The sequence below is a fragment of the Varanus komodoensis genome, unplaced genomic scaffold (assembly GCF_004798865.1).
Source record: "Varanus komodoensis strain SLA01 unplaced genomic scaffold, ASM479886v1 scaffold53, whole genome shotgun sequence".
Classification (NCBI taxonomy): domain Eukaryota; kingdom Metazoa; phylum Chordata; class Lepidosauria; order Squamata; family Varanidae; genus Varanus; species Varanus komodoensis.
The window spans coordinates 3813490-3836480 of NW_025336126.1; the positions used below are offsets into that span (position 1 = coordinate 3813490).

At 44.1% G+C, this 22991-nt stretch overlaps 1 protein-coding gene across 1 annotated transcript in view; it reads right to left on the minus strand.

Moving 5' to 3' along the window:
• BRSK1 (BR serine/threonine kinase 1) overlaps nucleotides 1-22991 on the minus strand; it is a 57803-nt gene that overhangs the window by 27955 nt on the left and 6857 nt on the right. The window contains exons 2-3 of the mRNA XM_044447858.1: nucleotides 9074-9168; nucleotides 6827-6912 (exon numbers count right to left, since the gene is read on the minus strand). Of these exons, the coding sequence (XP_044303793.1) occupies nucleotides 6827-6912; nucleotides 9074-9168 (181 nt within the window). The remainder of the gene's footprint in view (nucleotides 1-6826; nucleotides 6913-9073; nucleotides 9169-22991) is intronic.

Genomic DNA, 22991 nt, shown 5'->3' on the forward strand with positions numbered 1-22991 from the left:
CTTTCAGTCACTACAATTCAATCTCACACATGGCCATTTACGCTTAAAGGGCTGCAAGCTATTCTAAGCATAAAAGTGCTTTCTATGTGCCTGAAGTGTCATTGTCTGAAGTGATCCTTAGCTCCTTGGGAGGGCAGGACAATTGTAAGAGCACTGTAATTCCCACTGTGTTCAGCGGGCTCCATGCCCAAGTAAGTACATACAGATTGCGCTGTTAAGCATACTTGCTAGAGTATTCAACCCCATTCAACTCAGTGGAACTGACTACTAAGTAAACCCATTTACAGTAGAGCTGCACCTCTCCCTCTCTCCACTCCCTTAAAGACATTACATGTCTTTCAACGCCCCTCAAATCTCATTCACAGTTGTGAGCAGGCCCCGAAAAAGCATGTGATGCTGCCCATATTTATCCTTCCTTAGTCTAGTCTTTCCCAGTCAAGTTGCCAATATTTTGTGGTGAGAGACTCCAGCCAGGACTCCCCTGCACAGAGCACCCTGAAGACTGGTGAGGACATTCCAGAGCTGTGGGGACGAGTCCCATCTGCTGCTTTGGCTTGCAAGCTGTGGCTTCTCCCGGGCAGGAACCGCTTGACCACAATGCTACAGGGACTGGCAGCCTCAAGACTGGATTGCTCCAATAATCCTTATGGCTGGAACTAGCGAGAGATGCAGCAACTCTGCTGTTGTCCAGGGCATTCTCTTTTCAGCATGCAGTTCTCTTGCAGAAGGAGCTGTACTGGGTACCTATTCCGTACTGCAACTGGTCTAGAGTTTTAGTACTAGTGTACAAAGCCCCAAACAACTTGGGACCAGGGTACCTGAAAGAGTCCCTTTTCCCTTACCCTCCTGCCAAGTCACTGAGGTAATTGAGGACATTTTCTAGGAGGTTCCACATGGACCCACGGCCCAATTAGAGTCTACCAGGAGAAGAGACTTCAGCGTGGTGGCCCCATTTCTATGAAATTCCCTGCCTCAGGAGGTCAAGCAAGCACCAACACTGCAAAAGATATGCTTGTTCCAGAAAGCCTTTCTTGCTAACCAGTCATGGTCTTAATGCTATTGTCTTGTTTTTAATAGTTTTTTAAATTCGTTTTTCTTAATTTTGTACTGTTCACTGCTGCAGAATCTGCCTGGATTCACTGCAAATAACATATAATGTAAATGGCTGGGGAGGCTAAGGATTGTGGTGGTGGGGAATTAAATTAAAATTAATACAAAATGTCAATTAATTTGTTTATTGTAGTTTTACTTGATTTCTTTCTATAATAAGTGTTAAATTTTTGTTTCTAATTTCTCTTTTACTGCTGTGGGATACTCTGAGTGCCACTTTTTTGGAAAAAGAGGATATACAAAGAGGGTATATTTGTATATCTATATAAGCACAAATAAAGGTAGTCTGGTTTCATTAACATACACTCTGGTAATATTTAAAATTGAAGACTGTTCAAAACCTGCAGCTTGTGCAAAATGCAACAGCCAGACTAAAAACTGAGACAAATAGATCTGAACATACAAGACCAGTTCTGGTCTGCTTGCGCCGGCTGCCTGGGTGCTTCCAAGCCCAATTCAAGGTGCTGGTTTTAACCAATAAGGGCATTCTCAGTTTAGGACCACAATGCTGGAAGGATCACCTTTCCAAATACAATCCGCCAGTACTACGGTCACCATCTGAGGTGTCCTCCAAGCACCAGCTCCATGGGAGGCTGGGAGGGCAGTGACAAGGGGGAAGGGCTTCCCAGTGGCAGCCCCCCAAGTATAGAATGATCGCCCCACTGAGGTCCACCTGGCACCAACATTGTCATCCTTGTGGCACCAGGTTAAGGGAGACTTCTATCCTGCAGCATTTAAAGACATAAAGGGATATGGAAGGGCTTGAGGGGACCGCTCTTACAGGTCTTCCCAGTGTCACAGGTGGTTTTAGCAGTCTTTAATTTGTATTTATACGTTTTGCATTTTGGAAAACCTTTATGGCACTTTAATGTATTGTTTGCTTTATTTATTTAAAACTTTTGTATACCGTCCACTACCAAATAATCTCGGGACAGTCTTACAATAAAACAAAACTGCTGCGAACGGCTCAGAGACGGTCAGCTATTGGGCGGCATAGAAATGAAATAAATAATAAGGCATCATAGCACAGAGATTCTAAAGCAGCCTCTTTGCCCCACATCTTTGTCTCTTCCCCACACCTTCCTCGCATTGTGTCAGCGGAGGGGGATGACAAAGACGCTTATGTGTGAAGACTGCCAGTTGCCTGGCACCGCCTGGTATTCGGGATGGCCCTCCCTGCTCGCTCACTGCCTCTCCCACAGACACACACGCACACATGTTCACAGAGGCCCTGCCGCTCTGGCAACGTTCACACACAGAGAAACACCGAGATCCTCCACCTAGGAAACCAGCTCTGTGAGCCAGGAATTTCAGAAGCAGATGGGATCGCCAACCCTCTTTTTTAAAACGATTATGCTGGTTCTGGCCCTCTGCTGCGCAGCAGCAGCTTGACACGCAAAACACCAGCTTTTCTTTTACTGTCACTGGATCTCCACGAAGCAAGGTTTCAGCTTCTGATTTTTTGTTCTCTCCCCCTCTCAAGCTCACAGTAAAAGCACAATCCAAGTCACAAGAAAAGCTTGATTTGGGCATGAAGAGAATGGGACAAGGAGCACTTGAATTTAGGGGAAGGAGCTGATGAGATAAGCATAGAAAAAGAGAGTGCCCAACTCTGAATAGAACTGCAGTGTCCACAGTCTTCCCCTGAAGGAAGCTTATAGGTTGCAAAACAGTTATTTTTGCAGACATATTTATTCCCCAGGGGATTTGGACGTTAGTGAGAGCCAGTGTGGTGTGGCGGTTCCAGTGCTGGACCGGAAACCCAGGAGTTCTGGTCCCCCCGCAGCCACTCACTGGGTAACTTTGGGACAGTCATGCACTCTCAGCCTAACCCTCCTCACAGGGTTGTTGTGTGAAGATAAAAATGGAGGGAGAAGAACCTTGTAAACTGCCTGGGATTCCTTACAAGGGGGAAAAGGGTGGGATATAAATGCAATGTAATAGTTATGAGAGAGCAGCAATTTGTCCTCAACTACAGAGGACAGTCCTCTGTCTGAATGGCTGCCTGGTCCAAGTCTGGTTTAAGGATGACCCTAAGAAAGCTTTGCAGAGGCCTTGAGGTTGCCCACCAACAGTTGGCACCTGCACAACAGACTGAAGAGGCAGGCACCCAATTCAGCTGGGCACAGTCTTCCCCACTGTGGTGGAATGAAGCTTTAAAAAATAATAATACTTATTTCTAAATGTGCATTTATAAATCTAGAAGACCACATGCACATTTCAATTCAGTCTGTGTCCATTTTTGCCCCCCCCACCCTTTTGATGATGCCTTTGTGGCCACCCTATGCTAGGTTGTGAAGGCAGAAAGGGACAATTTTTGTATCACAAGTAGACAATTGGTTGTGCCTTCATGTTCCTTTAATCTGTAATTATTACTGTGTTGAATACAGTTTATACTGATCTGGGGTCCTTTGGATTGTATCAGTTATTAATTTCTGTAGTTGTGAGCATAAGCTACTTAGCGATTGCTTTTTGCAGCAGTAAGTGAAGTATAAATGTAAAGGAAAGATGGGAAAATGTCTCATAAGGACCTATGAAGAGCCATGCTGGATCAGAGCAATCTTATCTAACCTTCTGTACACACAGTGGCCCACCAGCTGCCTCAGTGGGAAACCCGCAAGCCGCACAGGGCCTCAATGGCGCCCTCTGGCTTGTTTTCCCCATCAAGTGGCACTGAGAAGCTGAGCGCCTCTCAGTATCTCTAGGAGGACAGAGCTGTGTGGACGAACTCCGTAACCACACACACCCTCTGCTCTTACTAATCGCCTTGGGATCTTGGTCTGAATTTAGGCAGCAATACACACGGCCTGGCTGGCATTCTAAGTAGGCCCGTAGCCAGGCATTTAGCAGTGAGGGGACCTGAGGGGATGCGGAATGGCTGCAGAAAAGGCAGAACAGGCCACCTAATACGCTTCAAGTTACTTAACTGCATTGCTTCTTGATCTCAAACTACACATTATAGTAATTATTTAGAATATATCCTGTCTCTGGCTTAACAAAAAACAACTATGGGGAAGGAAGGGCTGATTCAAACTGAGACTGTAGTATGGGGAGGAGGGGTTAACGCTTTGCCTGTTTTCATAGCAAAATCCACCCAGCACTCCAAACAGCACCAAGCTGGTATTTATCTCCAAAGATGTAATGAGTTAACACTACAGAGGAATTAAAACACTATTCACTGCTCCATGGCCCTGGTCCAGATCAATACATCCCTTCATTAAGAAAGAAGCACAGAAGATCCTAATCACATCTTTTTATTTTGTATGGTTAATTTGGTGCATAGGGTGCCATACCAGAGCAACTGGGGTCAGTTGTACCCCCCCTACTTAGATAAGCTAGAAAATCCTGATTCCCAGCTTTCATTCAAAAAGAAGAAAAGCTAACCTACAGTCCTTGTAGTTCTCAAGATCTCTATTCTACACAACTGTTTTGTTACAAACTACCCTGCTTGCACCATACAATGTGTTTAGCAAATGAATAAAGTACCACAGTCACTGTCTGGAGAAGAAATTTATCTGGTTCATTTTTCAGCCATTTTGGGCTGGGAGAGCCTTCCTTGATAGAGAAGTCTCCATTGCCTCATAGAAAACAATTCAGAAATCCAGGGATTTAGAGCAGCTGTGATTGGAAGGTACTGCACAGAAACAAAATGTGAGCAGCAAGCAAAAAGTATTAATCATTCTAATTCAGGTCCTATTTAATATGAAAAATGCAGGCATTTGTTCACAACTTCCTAATCTTTTTAAAATCCCAGCAGATGCCAATGTACATATGGCTCATCATTGTTTTATCTATATTGCAGGGGAAAGGAAAGAACACATCTTTCTGAGATTGTATGGGATATGCCAGCACTTCAGTGTAGCCCAGTTTGCTGAGAGGAAGAGGTAAGGAAATAGAAATGGTATGCCTGACAACCCTGCAGTGTAGTACAGTGTTGTTATCCAGTCATCAGGCATGTTGGAGGTATTTTTAGGAAATGTGCAGAGAGGGCTATGGAATTGCTTGAAACAACTATGCAATTGATACAGGACCGGAATAGCTGAAGGAAACCAATAAAAGAATAGATGGTTTCAACCACAGGAATGATGCCATCCAGGCACCAAATCCATCCAGAAAGATATACCCAAGGACGCCAACTACTATTGAAAAGGCACTGCATAATTATTCCATTCTTTTCTCCTTGCATTATTTGCAGAAAGCGAAGAAGAAGAAGAAGAAGAAGAAGAAGAAGAAGAAGAAGAAGAAACTGCAGGATGGTCAAAAGTGGTCAGTGTTTTCACCTGGACACCCTAAAATTCACTGAATAAATTTGCAGAGCAATTGCACAAAATCTCATCTGGAAGCACTCCTAATATACAAGTTACTCAGATGGGCTACTTATTTTCAAGGGCCTAGTGCCCAGGTTTCCCTGCAGCTTAGTCACTAGATCCACATGTAATGATAAACTTGGTTTCTGTCACAAGATATAGATTCTGTATCACCTAAAAAAGTTCCTGTGGAAGCTGAGGATTCCTTCTGCACATCTCTACTTAAATCTTCAAAGGTAAAAGGACTTATTGGCCAGGTTCAGGCAACATAACAAGCTATGGTGGTGGTTTTTTTTAATCTTTGTTGCTCTGTTGTGCTGTCTGAAACCAGTCATGGGATTTCACCATGTTAAGTTTGATCTTTAGAAACCATTATAAGAAGCAACACTTTGTTCTATGGTTTCTCCATACGTGGTTTGTCATGTTGACTGTAGTCAAGATTGTGGTTTCCATGGTCCTGGTATGCAACTACCACAGAGTTTCCTGGAAAAGATGGCCATTGTAGGAGCTGCTCCAACCATGCAGGCTCCATTGTCCTTCCCTACTGCATAACGGATGTACAGACCAAAAAGGAGAAGACAAGCAACACAGAATGGGAGCTATGTAGCTTGGGATTAAATTTCAAGCATGGTACATACCGACCACAGGAGGGTTGAGTGGGGAGAAAGGAAGTCACAGTAATATAGAAACAACTTGATTGTATTCTGGGTGGATCATGGTAGAAAAATGCAAACCATGGGTAAAGAAATTAGGAGGGTAGGTACTCGGAGGAGGGCTTTCTCTGCGGTGGCGCCCAATCTACGGAATGCGCTCCCCAGAGAGGTCCGCCTGGCGCCGTCGTTATTTGTTTTTCGGCGCCAGGTGAAGACCTTTTTATTTAAACGTCATTTTAACTGTTAACAATATTTGCTTATTTATCTGGCCAGGGTGACTTCTTTTATATTTTTTATTCATTTTATATTGTTAATTTTAATTTTATATTGTTATTTTTGTATTTTATTGTATTTTATTGTGTTGTAAGCCGCCCCGAGGCTTCGGCAAGGGGCGGCATAGAAATGTTTTAATAAATAAATAAATAAATAAATAACCATGCAGGGTTGCTTGTTGTGTGAACCCAGTAATTGTTTATGTGTGGGGGGAGGGGGAGAGAGGGTCTGAAAAAAAAATAAAGTACATCCTTCGGAAAGGATTTTTCAAATATCTATGAGAGGAGGAAGAATTCTCTGTGGCTATGGGTCAGGATTGGAAATAGCCCCAGAACTGGAATGTGAGATCATTGGCAGAAAAATAGACAAGGAAAGATTTGCTGGCTACAAGCTATGGAGCGGCTAGCTGCTAGGAAACACTATTCCACTCTGTGCATGTAGATGATGTAGAAGGTGGGAAGCAATCTGCAAATAAATACCTACAAATATTTTTTGTTCTCATAGACGTCATGGAGCTTGAGCACATGGGGATGTTCAATGAGTTTCAAAATGGCAATTTCCCGTTCCACCTAAAATGGGAGAGAGAAAGAGAGAGAATGTGATTATATAAAGCAGCCTTTCCCAAGCTACTGTCCTCCGGATGTGCTGTAATACAGGTCTCATCTTCCTCACTCAGCATGTCCTGTGGGGATGATGGGAGTTGCCATTCAACTCCCATGCAAAGATTGCCAGGCTGGGGAAGACTGATGTGCCCTGAGATCTAGCAAAAGAAGAGCTCTGTTCCTAGTTCTTCTGTGAGGCAAAGGAAATTAAAGTAAATTGTATGGCATTTGTGCAAATTGCAAACTACTTGAAGAAAGGTTCTGATTCACAGCGGGAAGGAGGAACCAATTAAATTAAATTAAAAATAAATGGTTTGAGTGAGGAGACAAGCCTTCCTGGTTCCACCCACAATACTTCAGGGGGAAAAAACAGATCTTAAGGAACTACAAGGGTCGAGCCAGCTGTGTGTCACAGGCCCCACCAGTCAGGAATCTGACACAGCATCCCATGGTCCTCCTGTTGCAGGAAGCCAGGTGATGCTGAAGGACCAAACAGGTGCTATTTAACACAGGGCTAGGTGATAGGCAGCCCTCCAGATGTTCTTTGAACTTCAACTCCCATCAACCCTCACCATGGACTGTGCTGGCAAGGGCTGATGGGAGATGCAGCCCCAAACCTGAAGGGCCACTGTTTGCTCCCACTTCTAATTTCAGGATATAAAGTCTTGCCAACTGGCTGATGTCATTCTGCCTGGTGGTATGTTTCTGAGGGAGGCCACCTGCTTTCCCTGCATGCCTCCAGATTTCTGCTTTCTGTCTGCTGCCCACCTTGTGTTCTTTGCCTGCTCGCCTCCAGCCTAGTCAGCCTCATATGGAGGTACCTCGCTGGGATAACCACACACGACTGGCAGATGTAGGGCTCCCAATCTCATGCGGGCCCCTGATGCACAAAGCTGTCACACACACACGTGAGCACACACATCGCTTTGCATGCTAGAAGCAAAAAAGGGTTGTATCTGCTGCTGGACGTTTCATTCTGGTGTTGTCACGAACACACAAAAAAGCTGCTTCTTCACCAGTCATTTCAATGCTTTAAGCTCCCTTTCTGCAGTGCAGCTTTCTGCAACCTGGCACTGTCCACATGTGCTGGACTGCAAATCCCATAAACCTCAGCTAGCCACGCTGCTCTAGTGGTCTGGCGAAGGCACGCTTTTGGCACATTGCGGCTGCTGTGATTAAACTGCCCCAAATCGCTGCATGTCATGGCCATTAGCGCATGCCGAGCATCTCCACGTTTGGCTAACGAGATTTTTCTCCGCAGCAGCACAAATGTCTGAAAAGCAAAATAGATGCAGTGGTGGCAGTGGCTGGAAAAAACTCCAAAAGAGCTAGTCCATGCAGCTGGTAAGAGCTACAGTGCCCAGCAAGTCAAAGGCCTGGACTGCAGCCTGGAATATTGATGATGGTGGGAAATATGATCAGCTCACATCTTCCTGTTAGGCCAAACCCCAAACTTATTGAGCAAGCAATTGAAATAGGGAGTCAACTGGAGCACCCAGCAAAAAAAAAAAGTCAGCAGGCCCAGCATATGGAAGTGAAGAGAGATGGTCCATCTGTAACCCAGATTGGTTTTTCATGCCTTTGCTTCCCAGCTCTCCTTTGGCACCAAGGAACCCTCCCCAACCAGCCTGAGTGGTCAACGTTCAGGAATTCTAGGAGTTATAATCCAAATCAACTGAAGAGCACCAGGTTAATGAAGTCTGGATCGATCTATTTTTTGGCAATCACCCAACAAAAGGCCCAGTCTCACTGTTTCTAAAATGTCTACCACCACTCACCCTTGAGAAAAAATAGCCCTCCACTTTTATTCGCTTCCCTTGGTGCATACTTCTTTAAACTTGTGGATTTCTGGAACTGGTGAGAACCTGAATTTCCTTTGCACAACTCACAGCAGTGATGCATCTGCAAGACGTGAATGAGCCTGAAAGCTCTGCTAAGTTGATTTTCTTTTGGCAAGATATCCTGGCTTGACCTTTCCAGGGAAATGAAGGTGAGAGCCCAAGATCAGATCTGTAGAAAGCACAGCATGCGGCTTCTGTCTCTGTGGATTGTGATTTCAGCTCCACGCTCTTTCAGTCTTCATCTTCTTCACCCCCGCTTCCCCCACTCCAGACAAACATGTGCTCACCTTCATCAGAACTGACTCAGAAAGCTTTTCCCGGTTCACAATCTTAATGGCCACTTTTTGCCCTGTGATGCAGTGTACGCCCAGCTTCACCAGACCTATGGAAACAAAAAGAAGCCACCAAAGATCTACCATAATACTATGAATGAATCATAACCATGTGAAGCATGGTAACAATTACCTTTTCCTCGGCAGCACTCCCTTCAAAACTAGGGATTTAATACAGATAAAATATTTTAAGCAGCCCTCTCCCACCTGCTGCAAAATGAACATTCTGGACTTTAATTCCCATCAGTCCCAGACAGCATAGCTAGTGGCCAGGAATGCTAGAAGTGGTAGTCCAAAACATCTGGAAGCACCAGGTTGGGGAATGCTGTGCAGATTGTGTATTTATGCGTTCACCTGCTCACCACTGGCAAGAAGAAACCATGTGCAGGCGAGTGCGTGAGCTGGCAGAGGAGGACTGGGCTGCGTCCAACGTCAAAACCTTGTGGCTGCCAAAAGGGGAAAGCCCCCTTCTCTGTGCCTAGCATAAGAAATGCCGTGCATTGCTAGAGACGGGATGGAGCTTTCCAACCTCCCTCTGCTGGGCACCATTAGTCTAATACCGTGGCTCCCAGCCTTTTCTATGCCCCACAGCCCTAGAAACTGTTTGATTTATGTTTGCAACCCCTGCAAAAATAATATCACATTTGAAGATGAAGTCAAGTTTCTAATTTTTGAACTGCAGATTGAAGCACATGCAGTAGTACAAGTGAACAAACTGAACTCAAAAAATAAGCCTTTAACTTAATGCATAAAATTCAAATACAAATTAAGCAAATAGAAAAAAAAATGTATACAGTAAAATCAATCCCACTGGTGAACATAAAATTCATTGAATTCTTTGTTCCTGCTTTTCATTCATGATTTCGTCAAAACGTGGAACTTTCTTGCTGATTGTGACCTGCAAGTCTGCCTGTAGATTCAGGCAATTTCTAGATTCTGTCTTGATTGACAAACGAGAACTGAATCCAAATGCAAACAAAAGTATAATAAATAATTTTATTGGGGTAATTTTTGGTAAAAACTTTGCAATTCACCAATTTGGCAAACCATGATGCAGCCTTTCTCTTTGTCACACCCCAAATTAGAGAACGCCTGGTCTAATACAACCATAGCTGGGCTGGCGTCAAGGGTAGGTACGGTGGGGCACCTGCCAAGGACCCCCACCCCAGCAGAAGTGCAGTGACAAGTGTGCCTAGGCATTGCTCTTCCACCTCACCCTTCAACCTGCTTCTGCACATGCCTCTCATTCTGGCCTAGGTCATGGCAGTGGCCAGGCAGAGGAGGAGAGCCAAAGGCAGCTTGCTCACTGGCTTTCCGCTCATTAGGCAAGCAAGTGGCAGCAAAGCTGAGAGAGAGGATGAGGAGGAGCAGCACCTGGTGACAACACTGAGGAGAAGATCGACCATTAAAGGCATCTTGCCCGAAGACCATCTCATATGGGGGTGGCTGTATGTGTGCACACTTTTCTGTGTGTATACATACGCACATATATATGTAAACAAAGCAGATATTAGAAAAATGCCCTTTGAGTGCAGGTTTACTCAGACTTAAGCTCCCGTCCTCAAAGGAGCTGAGTTTCCAAGTAAATGTGTGCACAGAATTACACTGGGACTCTCCAATGCTCCGTCATTCAAAGGAAACGAACCCCCTTGGAGTACTTCCTCTGAAACGGCTCACTATTCAGGGAAACACGGGCAGTGCCACAACATGTATTGCTGGCTTGTAGGGAAACGCTTACATGCCAAAGTCAAGAAAATGTTGGAAGATCATGCCCCCAATTCCCAGGGAAGCAGCTGTCTTGATAGTATTACAACTCTGTCATTTCCCTATTTCCCTGAGCAGTACAAAGTTCCAGCAGCAGCTCAGATGGGTCACTCTGCTGTTTTTCTTGTCCTTTAGCCCCTGTGATTGTGAGTAGGATAGTTCCACATTAAAGCTGCAAAGTGAGCATTAATCTTATGGATTATTGCCATAGATCAGTGGCACAGCACACACGTTGCATGCAGAATGGCCCAACTTCAGTCCCTCGCATCGCCAGTTAAGATGTTCAGGAAGCAAGTGGTGGGAAAGATCTCTGCCTGCAGTCCTAGGGCAGCCTCTTCCAATCTGGTGCTCTCCAGATGGGTCAGGCTCTTGGCTCTTGGCGTCCCACTACCAGCCGGAGGATGCTGGAAGTTGTAGTCCAACACTGCTGGGGGGCACCACATTGGGGAATGCTGTTCTGGAATTTTGCTGCCTGTCAGTGTGGACAATACTGGGGGTGTTTCCAATTTTAGGCTTTTACAAGAGGTCCATATGTCATCAACTTCCATTTGTAGCCTTCCCAAGTTTCCCCATGGTTTCTTCTGTCTTTTTTCCCACCAGAAAAAAAAATCCACCCAGGAAGACACTGTTCTGTGGCAAAAGCCTTTTGATTGTTACTGATAGGGCCTTCAGTCTGGAAGCATCATGGGGTTAGGTAACTCTGCCCCTCCGTATCTCTCTGTACTTTAAGCACCAGGGACTAGATCAGTAATGGTGAACCTTTTAGAGACCAAGTGCCCAAACTGCAACCCAAAACCCACTTATTTACTTAAAGTGCCAGAACTACAATAAAACCTGAAAACTGAGGTTTTAGTTTAGAAAAAACACCTCACAGCCAGTCCAAGCAAATACACACACACACACACACGGCAGTGCACTGGCCGGCCATGTGAACGCTCGGACATCATTGCCTGGCCCCGCCACTCATTTCCGAGCATGTGCATGGCCCCTATGTGCACCGTTATACGATGCTCGGCTGCTGGGGTGATGCTGGGTGACTTGGCTCGCATGCCAGCAGGGAGGACTCTGCATACCCGCTGTGGTACGTGTGCCATAAGTTCACCACCGCTGGCCTAACCCTACCCTGGTGCATTCCCCTAACCCTAACATAGGGGTAGAATACCATTGAAAGGGGCGATTTTGAAAAAGCCTTCCTTGGGTAGATTTTTCTGCACAGCTCAACATTTCTGCCCATTCTGAACACATTCCAACCATCAAAGCCATGCCAGGACGCCTCGTTTTGCTAATCCTAACCCTACCCTGGTGCACACCCCTAACCCTAATATAGGGGTAAAATGCAATTGAAAATAATGCAATTTTGAAAAGGCCTTCCTTGAGTAGCTTTTTCTGCACATCTCAATATTTCTGCCTGTTCTAAACACCGTCCAACGATCAAAGCCATGCCAGGATGCCTCGTTTTTGTAACCCTAACCCTACCCTGGTGCACACCCCTAACCCTAATATAGGGGTAAAATGCCATTGAAAATAATGCGATTTTGAAAAAGCCTTCCTTGAGTAGCTTTTTCTGCACGTCGCAACATTTCTGCTTGTTCTAAACACCTTCCAACCATCAAAATCATGCCAGGACGCCTCGTTTTGCTAACCCTAACCCTGGTCAGGTGCACACCCCTAACCCTAATGTAGGGGTAAAATGCCATTGAAAATAATGCGATTTTGAAAAAGCCTTCCTTGAGTAGCTTTTTTCTGCACATCTCAACAGTTCTGCCCATTCTAAACACCTTCCAACCATCAAAATCATACCAGGACACTTCCTTTTTCTAACCCTAACCCAGTGATGGTGAACCTTTTAGAGACTGAGTGCCCAAACTGCAATCCAAAACCCACTTATTTACTTAAAGTGCCAACACTGCAATAAAACCTGAAAACTGAGGTTTTAGTTTAGAAAGAACTCCTCACAGGCAGCCCAAGCAAATATATATATTCATATCCTTGGCAGTGCATTGGTTGGCCATGTGAAAGCTCAGGCAAGTCGTAGCTAATGAGTCGCGGCTTGTGATGTCATCACCTGGCACCACTACTCCTTTCTGAGCATGGCCCGTATGTACGCTGTTATCCAATGCTTGGCTGCTGGGGCGATGCTGGGGTGACTTGGCTCACGTGCCACAGGTTCGGCACCACTGGACTAGATGACCTTGCCCCTCCATCGGTGCTTGTACCCCAGTATGTCTCTTCCTGCCACTTTCACTGGTCCAGCTCACCAAGCTCAACCATCCAACCTCAACCCTCCAACTCTCTCTTGCCACCTGAAACAATTTCAACCATTTCTTCTTGCTGCCTTTTACACCTGGAATACCTGTTAGAACACCTCCTTTCAACCACCTCTCATATTTTTTCAAGCACCTCCTCAAATCTTCCCTTTTCTGGGAAGTCTTGGATTTGTGCCCCTAGTCCAAGAATGGGAAACTGATTTTAAGTGAGGAGGCAAGTTGCCCCCCCCCCCCTCCAACAAGGTCCTTTGCAGTATCAGAGATGTCCAGGGCACGGCCACACCACTCACCGCATTGCCTATTTGTCGCTAGGAGGAACAGTCACACAAAGGTCTCTCCAGTGACAAATGTCTCATCTCCCATTAGAAATAACAGTGGGGATTTCCCCAGCAGACTCTAAGCTCCATGCTCCACCCCTAGATAAATTCACAGGCTGGATAACAAATCTCACCTCGGGTTAGAAGTTCTCCTCCTGTTCCTTCTACATTATTTTAACTAAGCCTAAAGTGTGTGTAATCAATCATAAAATGCCCCATGCATCCATTTCCCCCCATGCTGTCTCGGTTTTAGATTGTAAGCTCACTGAGGAACTTCTTACTCATTGTACATTGCCATGCAAATAGATGGCAAATGATGATAAGGGCGATATCTAATGGAGTGAGCAGGGAACCTCTGCAGGTTACCAATCCTTTGCACCAGGTTTACTACCCGGAGACACCCCACAGAACCCATTCTGTACCTCAGTGGGGGAGTGTTGGACCACCATGCCTTTTATCAGTCCTCTTAGGGATTAGGTCCATCCTCCTGCCCAACTTCTTTTTAGAAAAACTTTGATTTCTACCAGGTTTTAACTTTTTTCTAGGGAATGATAATCAATAAAATCCATTCTTCAGCAGCAGAAAAATAAAGCAACATCTAAGTCAATTAAGCAGGATTCATGCATGACATACAGGAAGAAGGCCAGATGTTTTACCAGTACTGTAGAAATGCTTGATACTCGTCAGGTGGAGCCATATTTGGGCTCTATCCTCCTCTTGCATAGGCCACGAAAAAGTTCCAGGTTGCAAAAGAAGGAGACTCTTTTAGAGTTGCCCCCCCACCCCCGCTATTTCCATTTTTAATATTTAATGTTGAATGTTATACTCTGTTTTTCTACTTCCACTTGAGTAACTCAGAAGAGGTAACAAGAAAAAATTAACACAACAAACAAATGACATTTCAAAAAAGCAGGCCAAAAATAACAAGCCCAACAGTCACTGGAAGTGCAGCAGCCTTGAAAAATCCCTATTAGCCACCCGTCTCTTTCCAAGGCCTTCAGAAAATGTCACTTGAGCCCCCTGGTATAACATGCATCCTGACAGGGCCAGGTGGGCTTCCCTAAGATGATGATCCCAAGCCTGGCCACCACCCCATAAAGGGCCTTCTTTTCATAATCACCCACCCAGCACACCTCAACCCATGTGGTAGCACCCCTGGTGTAGATCAGAGTGCGTGGGAAGGAGGCTGTGGAGAAGGTAGCCCTTAAGACAGGTGTCAGAGCTCTTGCAGCCCAAGACCGGTCTCCATGTTGGGAGCTTCCAGACGGAGGCACATTCCAGTAATGGGTACAGCTGAAGGCAAAAGGAGCAGGTCAAAAATACTTTAATCCTGTTTTAGCTGATGGGTTATGGGGGCGCTGGAACAACGGCACAAGGCTGTGCAAGCTGCTTTGGACTCCTCATCAGAAACAAAAAGTGAGGTATCAGTTTGTTGAGGACGACAATGAAGGTAGCGAAACCAATAACAAAGGCTGCTTCTGGTCACAATGCTTTCTAAGCACTGGGAAACCATACTGTCTTTTTCTCCTTAACAGATTTTCCACAGAAAGCAAAGAAGATGGAAGAAGCTAGGGGGAAGATCCGGGAGGTTTATGAGTAGAAGATGATACTGTCTGGACCCTGCCCCTCATAAACTTCTGCGAATTGAGGCAGGGTGATGGCAACATAAAAGCCTCCTCTGGAATCACCAAAAGAGGTCTGTGTCAACTTGCAGGCCAACACATTTATAATGGCATCAATTTTCATCGATTAGTGTCCATTTCGCAGGATGTTTTGCGGAAAATCATTCTACTGTTGGAGAAATGAGACAGAGTATGATCTGAGGTCCTTCCAGTTGAAACGTTTGTGAGGCCATCTCTTTGTTTCATTTGCAGATGTTTACAGGTGTGCAAACTTCATTTACAGTTCTTATTCACTTACCACAGAAAATCACGTAAGGAGAAAAAGCTGGAGTACATGCACAATGCCTTCTGATTGTTCGTGCTAGGAGCTTTCTATCTACAAGCACCCCTGAGCCAAGTTTTCCCTGTGACCTAATTCACACATGCATTTCTCGGCATTCAGTGACCAGTGGTCAGCCAAATGTGCATTCAATGAGAAGTCACTTGAAAAATTCAAGTTATGTCATTGGGTTGATGGATGCAATAATCCATTTACATCTATAAGCCAACACTTTCATATTACAGTCACATATGCTCATATGGAGCAACCAAAGTATTCACAGGTGAGCAGAGATTTAAAAGTCATTCTCCATTCAGCACACAGACCGGATAACACGATAACATGCAATCAGGGGTTAAGTATGGGTTGAATGTGGGTAATTGAGGAGAAATAGATTCTTGTAGTGTCTGAACCCAGCTTTACTAACAAGTTATAACTTACTAACTTAGTTTGTTGTTAAGCTGTGAACTGTGGATTGTTCATCATGGTTTCTTATTTTGGCTGGGTTCTTCAGACAACATGATAGCCCATGATACAACAACATGCCATGATTTTACAGCAACTTGCACTCTGCCCAGACTTAACCCCTGAGTGGAATTATCATATTGCCCGAACCCAGGAACAGTATAGCTTCTGGCAATACTGCAAATCACTTGTTTTGGTGGTAGGAGTTATTTTTGGTTTTATATTTTTATTCACATCTGTCCTACCGTGTTCATGATGACAGCTATAGATTGATACCTTATTCCACACAAAAGAGAAATTGAGTGCCGTACGTCATCGTTTCATATATTCCCAGAAGTTATGAATGGATCTTCAATCAATTCAAATTTCCTGCTGATTTCCTGTCTGTGCAGGGAGTGCATTACTCTAAGGACTTCTGAAGAGTGGAGACTTTAGAAAGATCCTATGATTTAAATACTGGTCCCACCAGTTAACCTAAATCAGGCCATATCCTATAGCTCCAAAGTACACGTTATATCTGAAACTGGCGTCAGACATAATAATATTTCCAAAAATACATTATGAATTTGTTTCACTGGCTGGGTCTAGTCCATGGCCTCTTCTACAACCATCGAAATACAGGCCACTATTTGCCTTAATACAGGATACTTTGTCCCAGCTTTGAACATACCAGCCTGCGAAGGTTATTCATATGTGCTATTTCAGATCAAGTCATAAGGTTAGTGTTGATCTGGTCGTCTAATCCTAATTCCAGATGTACCTTTGCAACTCAGTGGGTAAGAGGTTATCTGTGTAAAAGACGACAGACTTAAGATTTTAAATGAAACAAACCTATTAGCGTACTGAAACACAATACCTAAATATGTTATCTTCATATAAAAGATATTAACTTGCAGAGACTCAGTAAGATTAGTATTTGGAAAATATTATGCATTTTCAGAGAAAGCCAAGAAAGGAATGAACTACATTTTAATCCAAATCCCTTTTCAAAAGTGAGCATCAAAGGAGTCTCTTTTGACTAAACAGAGGGCACGTAGGGGGAAAAGCAAGTTGATTAAAATGTTTGGCTGTTTGTTCTTCAAGAAAATGAAGGAAAGTCAGAACACACAATTCTACTAGAAATTATTTCAGCAACACCCTGCTCTTCTTTTACTCATACTCTCAACTTTAGGAGAAGGAGGAAGAGGAGGAATTTAAACTTTGATGGGGTTCTAACTTTGCTATTTTAGAAATGTATTATTATGTTTAGATTCTGCCATTTTTCCACTGGAGCTTGCATGGTCTTCCTTCTTTCCATTTCAGGAATAGTCCTCGTCTTTGGCTCAAGGGGGAACCAACTCTCACCCTGGTCAACAGCAAAGAACCTGAAGGCTCTTGTTGGATGCTTGACCTGGGATCAATGGATCTGTGAGTTTAAAGGTCAACAGACACATGGGGCATTATAGGGGAAGCCAAGAGAACTGGTGCATTTCACAGCTCCCCAACACATTTTCGATCTTATGAAGAGGACTGCCAATGTGCACATTTTAAAGATATGATTGCACAAAAAGCAGAAGTGGGGTGTCCACTCCTTTCATAAAAAGGAGTGTGGAGCAATGGAGCAAATGCCTTTTTGCTTTATCCGGGTGTGTTTTGCTGCTTTTACACAATTTTCCCCTTCAATATTGAAGATGAGCCAGGCAGAGTGAGCTTGCCTAGGGAGGTTAGTCTGGAAAGGAAGCATGTTTTACTTCCCCCACCCTCCCAATGTGCAAAGAGTAAATTGCACACATACTAAATGTATGAATAGGGCAAACCTGTGAATTACATATGCACAGTTGACTTGTACATCCAGTTTGGCCATCAGAGCCATTGATGCTGGTTGCATATATTATGCCTTAGAAGTTAACTGCTGGTTTTTTCCTTCAGTCATTCCCAAACATGCAGCCAAAGATGGTATGAAGTAGCTAAGAGTTTTGGCAATGCCCTCTGCCAATGGATGCAGTTCATGTCATGCAAACCCTCCCTGTCAATAAGTCATGGTAGTTTCTTTGGCAGCAAAACAAGGCATGGCACGTTAGTTGGGTATGAAACAGCCCATGGTGCAGAATCAAGCTCATCACTGGGTTACTGGCTCCCTCCTTCAGCCCCTTCCTGCCTTGGTCCTCTCACAGGTATTCCAGGGAACACACCAGAAGGATTGTGTTATCTTCCCCTTCTCCCTGAACTGTTTGAGGCTGGATGTGGCTTTTCTTCCCATTTTCAACTATTTTCCCCTTGAGAAACCTGACTGTCAAACTGGCTTTTGTGAGCCCCATTTCGACAGCTCCAGACAGTTCCTTCAAAGTGTCCCAGAAGAATCATAGAAGAGCTGCCTGTGATTGTTTTTCATTTTTGTCTCTCCCAATGTTCACAAATATTCCAGACATTTATTTATAAAATTATTGTTTACCCGTACTTGGGCAACTGTGGGTAATCATAGTGACAGGGGTGCAGGTGGGTAACTTGCAGGGCAGGTGCCTACTGGCAAAATCCAGCAGGTGCTCACCCTGGGCATTGCCCCACAGCAGCTACAGCTAAATTTATCCTCCCCTTTGGCTACATCTGACAGCTGTCCAAAGGCAAGTTGTCAAATGGAACGGAGGCACGGGTGATCTTAGCTCACAAAACTGGGGCAGAAAAAGGCTTGTTCACCCACTTCACAGCACAATCCTTGGGTGGAGGCTTTTGGGATTCGTGTTTCCTAAGGATGCTCTCCCTTTTGCGCTTGTTCCAAAGAGTCTACCATCTCAGGAACATGCAAATGCATGAGGTACCCCATTAAGTGCAGTGGTGACTTTTAAGTGCCTTTTGAAAAGCAGAATTACAAAGGTTAAAACAAGAAAAGTTACTGATCTAAACAGAATACAGTCTATCACATCACACTAGGGAAAACTCTCACCAGGTGCCCTAAGAGCATAAAACCAAAAGAAAAACCATGCTGGATCACACCAGGGATGTATCTGGTCCTGCATTATAATCACGCAGTGGCCTGCCAGTTGCACCAGCACAATCCTACACAAATTCTCAGCAACGGGTGTATACACTTACTCTAATACTGCCAGCTGGACTAGTAGCCATGGATAATCTCCTCCTCCATAAACTTGTCCTCTTCCCTTTTAAAGCCATCCAAATTGGTGACTTCCATAGTTAACTACGCGCTCTGTGGAGAAGTAATTTTCCTCTGTCCAGAACCTCCCACCCATCAGCTTCATGGGATGACCCTGAGTATTATGGGAAGGGGGGAAATGTCTCCCTATGCACTTTCTGCACATCATGCATAATTTTAAACTGTGCTGTGAAGTCTCCCCTTATTCACCTTTTTCTAAGCTAAACGATCCTTGCTGTTGTAACCACTCCTCATAAGGGACTTGCTACAACTCCTTGATCATTTTAATTGCTCTTTTTCCAACTCAGTAATGTCTTTTTTCAGCTCTTTTTTCCAATTCCTTTACTAATTAAGCCTAACATGGGTTTTGCCTCTTTCACAGGAGTTGTGAATTGGGTAAACCTTTTCATCAAGTAGGCCAACACAACCCCAAGATCTCTTTCTTGGCCAGTCACTGCTAGCTCAAATCCCATTATCTTATACTTGAAGATGGGATTTTATTTTTGCCCCATTGTGCATTACTTCACACTTGCCCAGACTAACTTAATTTGCCATTTTGATAGTCAGTTCTCTCAGTCTGAGGAAACCCTCCTTATGCCACTCACAAGCCATTTGGTTTTAACCCCCTTATTTAATGTGGTCAGTAAACATGGCCGCTTCATGGCTCACACCTCATTCCAGATCATGTACAAATAAGCTGAAAAGCATTGGCTCCTATACAGATCCCTCCATTGGAAGAATTCACCATTTATTTCCTCTCTGCTTTCTGTTTTTTAATCAGTTACTGATTCGTAAGACTACCTCCCCTCTTATTCAAGAACTACTGTTTGCTCAGGAGTGTTTTCTGAAGGACTCTGCCAAAAGCCTAAGGAACCTAGAAAGAGAAAAGAAAAAACCTGTGCACCGGTCAATCTATCGTGAGGCATAGTGGTCGAAGCACCAGACTGGAACTCTGGAGATCTGCCTTCTAACCCCGGCTTAGCCACTGAGTGCCACTGGGCCACTCAATAACTCAGCCAATAAACTCAGCCTACCACACAGAGTAGTTGTGAGGAATCAGAGACAAGGAGGCTTCCTGGTAGGAAAACAGGGCAGGATAGACATCATGAATGCATGAAGAACTCTTGCTGGCCAACTTAAAGGCCCCTGCCTCTCCCTTTATATAGTTCTTTATCTTTAAATTGGGCCCGGACTGGACAGTCCTCCAGTGGAGAACAGTCATCTGCAAAATAAAACACATGCCCACCTTCTCTTTCACCTGTGTTGGGACCCCTCCCCCCAATATGGGGCATGCTAAAAATAGGCATCTTGTAGGACTGTAAGAAATATTTGCCCAGGTAAGCCACTTGTGATTGATAGGTGTGAAAGGATGATTTGAAACAAGGGAGTAAAGAGATTTAAAAGGGTAACAAAGAAAATTACTTAGCCCAAAGCAGGGGAGGGGCCAAAATCAGATAGCACAAGGTATGGGGAAACAGGACAGGCACATAGGCAGGAGGGCCAAATACTTCCTGGTTGTTTATTGACAAGCTGGGCAGAACAAAAAGAGCCTATTGTAGCCCACCAGGGGCAGGGCTGGATTGGGAAGAAGGGCCAGTGTTGGGGCAGCGCGGAGCAGGCGGGTGGAAAGAGTGTGAACTCTCAGTACCCTATTAGCCAATTAGGGGAAAGGAGGAGGGAACAAGCAGCCGGGAGCAGGGTTCAAAAGGGGTGTGCGAACATGTGCTCAGGTGAACAGAAAAATGGGAAGGAAACCATTCCTTTCTGTTCCCTTCATTGCAATAAAGTTTTAAAAAGAACTCTCTGCATGCCTGGAATATTTTTCTCTTCCGACAGAAAGGAAAGAGTGATCATAACAGGATCATACATGCTTAGCTAGGCCTCAGCACCAAGTCAGGACTGACATGCATAAGGAGGGCAAAGGTGGGCAGTAAAAAGCCTCCAAATTGACTGAAAGTCCACGTTCAGTAAAAATTGGTTGGAGCATGTTGGGTGTGTGGGCCTGTCTTCTGCCTAAACTTGGATAGGGTTGCACCCTAAGCAAAAATACCAGGAGCCTTGCCTGGCCTGGCAAACAAGAGCAACATCTCTTGCCAGCTGCTTTTAGGCTCCCAGTTTACCCCAGACCCTTTTCAGCTGAGTCTATTTTTGGCCCAAACTTGGCCTTCAGCATGTGGTAGGAATGAGAAATGCAGTTTACGTCAAACCTTTATACACATCAGGGTTTTTAAATTAATGAAATGTGAAAAAGTAAATGCAACAGTGTGAAGGAATAACACTCCAAGGGTTCAACCATAACACATTGCCTTTCAAAGACCACAAGAGGACAAGTTTCAACCATGTGTTTCCCTGATTTTTAAATGTTATTTCTGGTGCACTGTTGTGCATGTCTACTCTGAAGTAAGTCCTGTTGTGTTTAATGAGACTTACTCCCAGGTAAATCTGAATAGAATTGCAGCCTTCCTTTTTTTGTGGGAGGTGGTCCTCCTTTCTCTTTCAGAGAGCTGAAAACATAATCCTTACTCAGCTTGAAACTATCCAGATGTTTTTTGGAATGCAGTTCCCATCAGCTCAAGCCAATTGGGCTAATGGTCTAAGTGAGGAGAGTTATACTGTAAAACATCTGATGGATACCAGGTTGTGTACCTGCTTCTCTACTCCAGTATAAACCACCCATCAATCTTGGGATGCAGGTTAGAACAAGAGAGAGACAGGCTCAAGGTCATCTACCCAATAAGCCTTCACAGCTGAATGGGGATTTGAACCTGGTTCTCTCCAGTACTAATCCAAAAATCCAACCACCATAGCAGATTATTGCTCAATCCTTTCCCTAATATTTGAAGATAAGAATAAATAGGGGAAAGGAGGAAATTTCTCTACTTTCTGACTTGTCATCAGAGGTCTTACGCACTTCCTTCATCTTGTGAAAGAGGGCAAACATTTTCTGAGCACACATCCGTAACTTTTCAAATATCATGCAGTTGAGTTATTGTTGTGTAATTAAACACTTCAATGGAGTTCCACTACCCCTCTTCTCTACTATAAAAAATAGGTTTGCCCATTTTTAAACAGCCCTTGTTGCTATGCCTTTAAATATACCTTCCTGCTGCCTTGAGAGATGAAATGTTATCCCTAGCTAATTATGCCACCTTTAAAGGTACAACTATGAGGACCCACTGAGAAGTTGGCAACCTGAGCTGTATATATTAATTGATGCTGCAAAAGCCTGGCATCTGAATTAGACTGGTTTGTGAAAGGGCTGCACCGGTTTCCTTTTTACGGCCTGCTTACTAACACAGTGGAAAGAAATCTAGCACATTCTAGAAACTTAATATGGCATCTCTAAAAGGCATAATAGGCAATAAGATTTACAAGAGATAAGTATTAGAAAAAAAGAGACTGTCTGTGGAGGTTAGAAGTCAGTTGGAGGATATGGAAATCTTATAGCAAGTCCATAAAAAGATCTTATTAAAAGCAATATGATTTCTGAAGGTGCACTCTCCACTCTGACCTTGAGACTCAGCTTTACATCATAAGAACACAAACTGAGTCATAGGAAAAGCAAAAATTTCATGTACAAACACATTTTTAGAAAGCAAGAAAATGCACCTTTTTTAGAAAAGTAAATGCTGTCCAAGATGCTAGATGGAGTGTCACTTTCTTTTAATTTTATTTCTTTCAAGAGCCAAGTGCTTGTCAGTTATTCTGTTGCCTTGCACTCCTCAGCCACAGCAATGGAAACCAGAAGCAAGTTTACCTCTTGTTATGTAATGAGATAAAACTGCCTGCATGTTCTTCCTTACAGCTTCTTCTTGAATGAAACCTGAACATTCAGGGAGGAGATCTTGAATATCCCATGAGTATTATTATTCCACAGTGTACCCAGCAACATTAAACAGATGAAAACAAGGACATGCTTGTAACTCCCCTTTTCATCTGCAAGAATCAATGTGTAAGCCTCGATCCTTCCGCTATAACACATTGCTGAAGGC